This window comes from Uranotaenia lowii, chromosome 3, assembly GCF_029784155.1.
Source record: "Uranotaenia lowii strain MFRU-FL chromosome 3, ASM2978415v1, whole genome shotgun sequence".
NCBI classification, from domain to species: Eukaryota; Metazoa; Arthropoda; class Insecta; order Diptera; family Culicidae; genus Uranotaenia; species Uranotaenia lowii.
In genome coordinates this window covers 365,129,582-365,138,989 of record NC_073693.1, presented here as the reverse complement: position 1 = coordinate 365,138,989, position 9,408 = coordinate 365,129,582, and the positions used below count along the sequence as shown (strand labels likewise).

The following is a 9,408-nucleotide window of genomic DNA, read 5'->3' as shown; positions in this document are numbered from 1 at the left end:
TCGAGAGGGGCTTCGTCAAGCTCGCCCTCTGCCATACTTTGCACAAATTTACACAAAAACACACATATTGAAATAAAATCAATATTTTTAATTGTGCTATTTCTCCATAATGAGACTGAAAGTGAATAGTAAGAAAATAGAGAAGAGGCAGAATTAAAGCCCTAAAATAAAAGTGCGGCAGACTGAATTTCTCACCGATATGGCAGCACGGAAAAAGCTTCTTTAATCTTTCAACACTGCCAATAACGTAAACATTCGCATGACTTCTTGATGATGTGCAGCTGTGTTGTAGATTGTGAAGTTGATTTTCGTTTAGTGAATATTATTTAATTTGCTCTCCGTTGTGTCAATTGTTACAATAAAAATGAAGTGGTTCTTTCCGTTTTGCTCCAATGAATTTTGTTGGCGTTCCTGGTAACACTGCCGGGCTCGATATTGACGGATAGTTTGCGTTACTTGGACGACGATGGTGATTGGCGAAAACGCACGGTCAACTGTCATCGAAAAAACTACTTCCTGTATCATCACGTTATCAGATGAGCTGAAAATTAATTTGTTGAGTAGTTGCTTGAAAGTGCTGACGAAACTTCATTTGTTAGGTTCCTCGGCAATATTAGAGCTTGAGACCTTTTACGATTCGTGAGTTGAATCATCTTCAATTTGTTATTTACCACATTCTTTAATTACGGAATTTTCCCTAGGTCGTAAATTCATAATTGAATTGCCAAGAATTTAACAGTTTATTAGCAGTTTGTCATCATTAGAATTAATTCATTATCACTACAGTAAGTTGCTCGCAATGTTCCACCTGAACTATTAATAACAACATCTCTAATAGAACAGGGTTTTTTAACGCTGCAATCCGGTGATTAGGAGAGGTATCTCAGTATAGAGTCCGCACTGAAATGTAAGGTTACAAATTTATAATTTCTGCCTGATTGTACTTAAACAAATTCCTTATTACAGCTTTGAAACTGTTTCAATAAACCGCTGTCAAACTTCAAGTGCTGGTGCTTTTAATTTTCCTCAACAAAATCTTCAAAGATTTCAAGGATGTCCCAGATAAATGCTCCTACACCAAGCATTGGTCGACCTTCAACCACGAATGCAGGTTCGCATAACTGTCAGGAATGTGACCGTAACGATTCATTCGACAACATGGTCCAATGTAACTTCTGTCCCTCTTGGTGGCACTTCAAATGTGCCGGAGTGGATGCAACCGTAGAAAACAGGACGTGGAAATGTAAAAACTGCGTTGCCAAAGGAAGTAGTCAAAGACCTTTGTCTCAAACGGGTTCCGCTCTCCAGCGGCTTCGTGAACGCCAAGAACTTGAAAGACAACGGGCCGACCTTGAGCTTCGACAGAAACATCTCATCGAACAAGAAACGTTCATCAATTCCGAGGAATCTCGTAGTAATCGCAGCGGGATTAGCCCTGTCGGAATTGATCAACGTACGCAACAGTGGGTCGACAGCATTGACGAACAAGCATTTATTCCGGAGCCGACAATGTTATTTATGCCACCAGGGAATCAAATGTCATCCGGTATTCCTCAGCTTAGACGACAGTTGGCCCACTGTGAAGCGGATAACTCTACGACCGAGCAGTTGGAAAATTTACAGAGACAACTTCAACTGTGTCATGAGTTTCTTGCTACATTATCAGCTGGTGAACTGCCTAAATCGACTGGAAGCAACAAATCTATGGCTGCACAGGAAAAATCCAATGAAGGTTTGGGAAATAGAACTGGAGCCATCCCGAAATCAGTCGCTACAGGAGCATCAATCATTGGTCACCCGATGACAAATTCAAAGCCAGCAGGGGAGTACGTCCAACAGCAGGAAAGTGTAATGCCCACAGGTGAGTGCCATGCCTCTGATCATACGACTAGATATGCCTCGTTTAGATGCTCCACAATCAATAGAACAACCAATTATGGGCAGCAGCGCCTTGAATCCGCGCGTCCATCTGTGCATAGTTGCAATCCTAATAATCAATATGCTCAGGTAAATCAAATCACAAATCAAGTGAAGAGAAACCCACCGCGGGTATCACAATTAGATGAACAGGCTATCCATCTGCCTCCTCATCCTACTATCGATATTATGAACCTCATACCTAACCAATCATCACAAATTCCTCTACCCAACACCCATTCAGAAACTACTTTACCTAACTGTACCTCGTCTCGACGCACACGGTTTGAACCATTGCCTAACCGCGCGTCTCAGAATATTCTTACTGATCAGTCAATCTTACCACAAGCCTCCCACATCGAATTTCAATCAATGCCCACAAGAAGTGTCGTGAACGCCCCCCAGAGTGAATTTTTCAATGCAGTGTGTCCTACACCCCAGCAGATGGCAGCTAGACAGTCCTTTCCGCGCGAATTACCAAGCTTTTCGGGTGATCCTACCGATTGGCCGATGTTCATAGCAAATTATGAATACACGACAGCAACTTGCGGCTACTCAAATGGAGAAAACATGTTGCGACTTCAACACTGTCTTAAGGGACACGCCCTCCAGACCGTGCGGAGTCGTTTGGTGCACCCTGCGGCGGTTCCTCAAGTTATAGAAGCGTTACGTTTACGATACGGAAGAGCGGATTTCTTAATTAACACCCTTTTGCAGAAAGTTCGAGCTATTCCGGTGATAAGGTCTGACAAGTTAGAGGCTCTTGTCGATTATGGCGATGCGGTCCAAGCGTTATGTGACCACATAGAAGCCGCAAACGAACCTGCTCATCTTGTTAATCCTCAACTTTTGCAAGAGCTTGTAGAAAAACTTCCCACAGAGCAGAGAATGTTATGGGCAGCATATAAGCGTGATCTTCAGGGAGTGGATCTCCGAACATTTGGGGATTATATGACTGTGGTGGCGAAAGATGCGCTGGGTGTGATAAGTTTCAACAACAATGTAAATAAATTGGATAAACAGAAATCCAAGCCGAAGGGATATATTAATGCCCACGCTGAATCAAATGATTCGTCGTCAGAGCAACACAACGAGGAAATCACAGAGGATAAACAAGTCTCGAAGCTGGAATGTAGATGTTGTGGAAAATCTGGTCACCGACTCCGTGAATGTTACAGATTCAAAGGACTACTCGTGGAAGAACGCTGGAACATCGTCAAGGCGTTACGTTTATGCTATGCGTGTCTCAGTAGCCACGGTAGGCGTGCGTGCCGGAGCGGAATAAGCTGCGATGTCGTTGGGTGCAACTATCGACACCACCCACTTCTGCATAATCCCAAGGAATCCAAGATACAGATGACTCACTTTGCCGATCACCATACACACCGAGCCGAGGATTCGCCTACACTCTTTAGAATAGTTCCAGTGACCGTGTACGGAGCTTCGACTTCAGTGGAAACATATGCATTCCTCGACGAAGGTTCCGACCTGACGTTGGTTGAAGTCAGTTTAGCACAGCAGCTAGGTTTGCAAGGGAGCGTCGAGCCCCTTTGCCTGCGGTGGACCGGAAACACTACGCGTACAGAAAACGATTCCTGTAGAATCGACATCTCAGTGTCCGGTGTTGGACAGGAAAAGCTCTCCGTTTTGAAGAATGCTAGAACAGTAAAGTATCTAAACCTTCCTACTCAAAGTTTTGATGCTGAGCATGCTGCGAAACAATTCAAACATCTGCGTGGCATACCGCTTAAGAGCTACAGACGAGCAACCCCCAGGATACTTATTGGCGTCGACAATCTACGTTTTTCAGTACCACTGAAAATAAAAGAAGGAGATGGTTTAGGACCCGTAGCATCGAAAACGAGACTTGGATGGTGCGTATATGGGCAACATCCGGGAAATCCTACTTCATCGTTTAGTTTCCATATCTGCGGATGTACGGCGGATGAGAATCTCAATGAATTAGTTAAAAGTTTCCTCGCTCTTGAACAAGTTGAAGAAACGGGTTTAAAACCATTATCGGAACAAGAACAGCGCGCTTTAAACATTCTAAAGCAGACGACAAAGCGAGTAGGCGATCGATTCCAGACTGGTTTGTTGTGGGTAAGCGATTCAGTGGTCTTACCAAACAGTTATAATATGAGCTTGAGGCGCTTAAAGTGCCTAGAGAAAAGAATGTCGCGGGACGACAGTCTGAGGAAGAACTTGCATCAGCAAATTATAGAATACGTAGATAAGGGCTACGCGCATAAAGCAACGCTCGAGGAACTGCAAGAAGCGAACACTGACCGCATATGGTACCTTCCGTTAGGAGCAGTAATCAATCCAAAAAAACCAGGCAAAGTAAGGATCATCTGGGACGCTGCCGCCAAAGTATCCGGAATTTCACTAAACAGTAAATTAATGAAAGGCCCTGATCAGCTTTCATCGCTTCCCGGAATATTATTTCAGTTTCGTTTGTATCAGATAGCTGTCAGCTCAGACGTCAAAGAAATGTTCCATCAGGTACAAATCATACCTGAGGATAAACATTCTCAAAGATTCTTATGGCGCACAGATCCCGAGCAAGAGCCAGATATTTACCTGATGGACGTGGCAACCTTTGGGTCAACGTGCTCGCCTGCTTCAGCCCAATATGTCAAAAACCTTAACGCTGAGCAACATGTTGAGCAGTATCCTGAAGCAGCTAAATCAATCGTGCATCGCTATTACATGGATGATTACTTTGAAAGTTTCAGCAATGAGACGAAAGCTTCAAAAATATCGAAAGAAATTCGTCAAATTCAACTTAAAGGAGGATTCGTTCTTCATAACTGGAGATCTAATTGCAGTCAAGTATTAGAAAGCCTTGGAGTCTGGGAGAACCCTTCAACCAAACAGCTAAACCTGGCGAGTGAAGATAAAGTCGAGAGAGTGCTTGGAATGCTGTGGAATCCTACGACAGACAAATTAGGATTCTCCACTCAAATGAGAGATGATGTTCAACAACTCATTAGCTCGGGTAAAAGGCCAACTAAACGACAGATCTTACGTTGTGTGATGACACTGTTAGACCCGCTCGGACTATTGGCTCCATTTGTCATCCATGGGAAGGTGTTAATCCAGGATCTCTGGAGATCAGGAATTGGATGGGACGACGAAGTTGGGGACACAGTATTCACTCGCTGGACTGAATGGATTAACATGATTGAATTTGTATCCAACGTCCAAATTTCCCGGTGTTACTTTCCGGGAGCAACTGAATCTACTTACGAAAATACGGAATTACATGTATTTGTCGATGCCAGTGAAATAGCCTACGCTTGCGCAGCGTACATAAGAGTCGTAGCAAAAGATGGGAGAGCTGTTCTTCAATTGATATCAGGAAAAGCGAAGGTAGCTCCCCTCAAACCATTGTCCGTACCGAGAATGGAACTTCAGAGCTGTGTTTTAGGAGCGCGAATCTTGAAATTAGTCAAAACATACCACGACATACCGATTGTTAACCCTTTAATGCATGACTTTTTTTTTCGCGAAGGGAAAAATTTTTTGACTTATCAAATTATCTTCATTCAATTCAAAAACATAATTTGAAACGATTTCATGATAAATGATAATATTTTTTTATCTTTATAGTATGTTGTTTTAAAACAACATTGTGCACTCCATGGAGATTGATGGTTCCTTTCAAAAAATGTATTTCAAGTAAAACAAATTGATTTTTTATTATTAAATTGAACATTTATTTGATGGTTCTTATATTATGGATTATGATAACGATAAAAACAGTTGTTGGTGGTTGTGTCGCAAAGTGATACTTGGCATTTCTCGTAAAATCGTTTTGTAAACCCTTTGCAATCGGCATATTTGCATCTTGCTTGCTTGTTTTTCCAAATAGCCCAATGAGAAGTTTGATCAAATTTTACGTTTTGAGGTGGACCAGATTGGAATGGATCACGACGTACTCGTTTGAGAGGTTGATCCTTCCGTAGGCGTCCTTTTTTTTGGAGAGTTTTCACCGATCTTACACAAAACTTCTGCCAACTCAAACCTGAATTCCCGTAGCATCAGTATTTTGGTATTTTTCGGATCACGACGAATAACTTTCTTGTAGACCAGCCAAGAATTGATGATTGCCATATCCAAAAAATGATAAAAAAGTCGAGTGGTCCATTTGCGACTCTTAAATGAAATTTTGTATCTGCCAATCAAACTGTCGAGGATGTCTACACCGCCCATGTGCGCATTGTACTCCTGAACTGCTTTTGGACAAGGAATGGAAACTCGAATATGCTGTTTCTTATCAAATCGGCTTATAGTACCAACTGGCTCTGCTCCAACGTAAGAAGACAGCAAAGTGACCGGTTTGTTGTCCTTCCATCCAACAACACTGATATCGATTCCATCAATGTTACACGTTCTTTCTTCGAAATATCCTCTAGGAATCTCCTTTTTCATCAATTTTTGCTTATCCAGAAGCTGACAATTTCGTAAACGATTAGTGCGCACTGTACCTAATGAATAAATACCTTCTTTCGCAAGGTATGATATCAGTGGGATAGACGTGTAGTAGTTATCGAAATACATTATATGGTTCATATCTCTTGGAACATTCCGACACAATCGCACTACTACATTTCCAGCTTCACCCAAATTTGGTTCTAAAGAGGGCGACGATTTTGATCCAGATCCAGTAAAAATTTCGAATTTGTGGGCGAATCCATCCATTCCACAAAGAACGAATAATTTGAACCCCCATTTGTGGGGTTTATTTGGTAAGTATTGCTTCATATATGAGCTCATTTTCGTGGCGCACATTTGCTCATCTACTGAGAGCTTCTGCTCGAAAGGTAAATGACCGAAACGTTCGTTAAAATGGTGAATCAATAGTCGAACTTTGGCTTGTCGATCGAATTGTGGATGATCTTTAGGTAAAATTTCATCATTATTCGTAAAATGGAGATTTGATCGAATGCGTTCAAAATCATTCAAACACATGGCTGACCTTATTGGTTCATATCCAAAAGACGCATTCCAATAAGAACGTACATTTGAGCAATTCATGACTGAACTATAAACGAGAATACCAACAAATTTATCTAAATCAGATGTGTGCATAGAAAATGTGTTGGCAATATTCTTTTGCATGGCATACAAATTGCTTTCATCAACAATTTTTTGTTTAATTTCGGGTCCAAAAAAATAGGAAAAAAAACTCGTAGGGGGTTTTACATCCCAATAATTCAACGGGAATACTACCTTGAGGGCCAAATTTTAGATCACTTTGGTTGAGCATAAGATTTTTTTTGAGCCACTCTACATCCAAAGGTTTCTTCCGACTTGACTTAGAGCTACCTGATGTCTTGTGTCCATCGATGACTTGTATGTCTATCTCGTCCTCTTCAGTATCATCATCCGTAGAACAATGATTTGCGTCGTGACATGCCTGAAGTTGCTCATAGTCTGGATCAGAGTCCGAATCATCTAATCCATCTTCCGAATCTGATAAGTTCTCTAAATATTTCTGCAGTTCTGTATCACGCATCCTTTAAATAGAGAACAAGAATAGCATATATGACACGTTTTAGACATTTGTCAATGAATCTCAATGGAATGCATAATGTTGTTTTAAAACAACATCATGATTTCTGCTTATAAAATCGACATATGGAGTTTTTCGTTCAAATCATCTACCAAAACACGTTTTTGATATTAAAACAAACTATTTAATATATTTTTTGCAATTCTTACCTGGTGAATTGAACAAATACGTGGCACTTTACGAGCGGGAAAAAAATGTTTACTACGGAGCTCAATTTTTCGGCACTTGAAGTGAAATTTCTCTGATGTAAACAACAAATAAGTCCTGCCAGTACCTCAGCTAAGCGTGTTTTAATCTCAGAAATAAGTTTTAAGAATAAATGATATTAAAATTTTCAATATTTTCAGAGATATTTGAGTTTTTATTAGTGTTGTTTTAAAACAACACTATGCATTAAAGGGTTAAAAGCTTTCTCTGGTCCGACTCAAGAACCGCTTTATCATGGATTAAGTCGGATCCCCGAAATTATCGACCGTATGTGTCACACCGTGTAGGCGAAATCCTTGAGCACACCACCGCTGCAGAGTGGAGATGGGTACCTTCAAGAGAAAATCCAGCAGACGAGGCTACTAAATGGGGATGCGGTCCGTACTTTGACAAAAACTCTCGGTGGTATGAGGGCCCAAAGTTCTTAGAATTGCCGGAAAAACATTGGCCAGGTATGGAAGAGATAGTTGGAGACACGAAAGAGGAAATGCGTTCCACAGTTCTTGTACATATTAGTTACCAGTCTGTGATAGAATACAACAAGTTTTCTAAATGGGAAAGACTCTATCGAACAACCGCCTATGTTCTGCGATTCCTCAAACACTTCGATGGTTCTCTCGTTCCTTCTGGTCTACTACAACAACCTGAACTACTGGAAGCCGCACAAACTGTTATCAAACAAGTCCAAAAGGAATCTTACCCGGAAGAAATATCCATTCTTAGGAGTAACAAGGGAGAGTCACCCCGCCGTGTCATCAGTTCCAGAAGTCTTATTCACAAACTTGATCCATTCCTGGACGAGGTAGGTTTGCTGCGAGAAAACAGCCGAATAAGGAACTCAAACTCAGCATCGTATGGGGTACGTTTTCCAATTATCTTACCTACAAAACACCGAGTCACGATGCTGATTGTTGATTGGTATCATCGCAGCTTTAACCACGCAAATTTTGAAACCGTAGTCAACGAGGTGAGACAATTGTACACCATACCGGGGCTTCGCACTCTAACCCGAATGGTCTGCCGAATTTGCCAAAAGTGCAAAATTCGCAAAGCGAAACCTGCCGAGGTCCGTATGGCCCCTTTACCTGCAGCCCGACTAGCCGAAGGAGAACGCCCATTTACTTATACTGGGCTGGACTATTTTGGGCCACTATACGTTACTGTAGGACGAGCCAGAGTGAAGAGATGGATTGCACTTTTTACCTGCCTTACTGTACGTGCGATTCACCTCGAAGTAGTATATTCTCTCTCGACGAATTCATGTATTTTCGCTGTTCGCAGATTAATAAGTCGTCGCGGAGCTCCAGCAGAAATATTCAGTGATAACGGAACAAACTTTTTGGGTGCATCCAACATCTTGCGAGAACAAATTGAACAAGGGCTCGTGAACACGTTTACAAATTTAAATACAAAGTGGAGATTCAATCCGCCAGGGGCACCGCACATGGGGGGCGTCTGGGAGAGGCTTGTAAGATCAGTAAAATTAGCGATAAATGAGGCATATAATGAGAGTAAACTGGATGATGAGGGACTAATTACATTGATTGTGGAAGCAGAGAGCATTGTTAACTCGAGGCCACTCACCTATCTTCCCCTAGATTCTGCTGAGTCCGAAGCACTAACCCCAAACCACTTTCTACTGGGGAGTTCAAACGGAACTAAGCAACCTGCAGTACCCATAGGGCAACATAGGAACCTCAAAA

At 41.8% G+C, this 9,408-nt stretch overlaps 1 protein-coding gene across 1 annotated transcript; it reads left to right on the top strand.

The window, feature by feature from the left end:
- Positions 1 to 608: 608 nt before the first annotated feature.
- On the top strand, positions 609 to 9,028 carry LOC129754048 (uncharacterized). Its single transcript, XM_055749906.1, has 6 exons — positions 609 to 907; positions 967 to 5,292; positions 7,993 to 8,110; positions 8,158 to 8,507; positions 8,742 to 8,867; positions 8,987 to 9,028. The coding sequence occupies exons 2-6, from the start codon at positions 1,054 to 1,056 to the stop codon at positions 9,026 to 9,028; spliced, it is 4,875 nt and encodes a 1,624-aa protein (XP_055605881.1). The 5' UTR covers positions 609 to 907; positions 967 to 1,053.
- Positions 9,029 to 9,408: the final 380 nt, after the last annotated feature.

Coding starts and splice junctions, on each gene's coding strand:
- LOC129754048 (XM_055749906.1), top strand. CDS start 1,054: ATGTCCCAGATAAATGCTCCTACACCAAGCATTGGTCGACCTTCAACC. Junction 5,293..7,992: donor TGATATCAGGAAAAGCGAAG/GTAGCTCCCCTC, acceptor CACACCGTGTAG/GCGAAATCCTTGAGCACACC. Junction 8,508..8,741: donor TTGATCCATTCCTGGACGAG/GTAGGTTTGCTG, acceptor ATTTGCCAAAAG/TGCAAAATTCGCAAAGCGAA.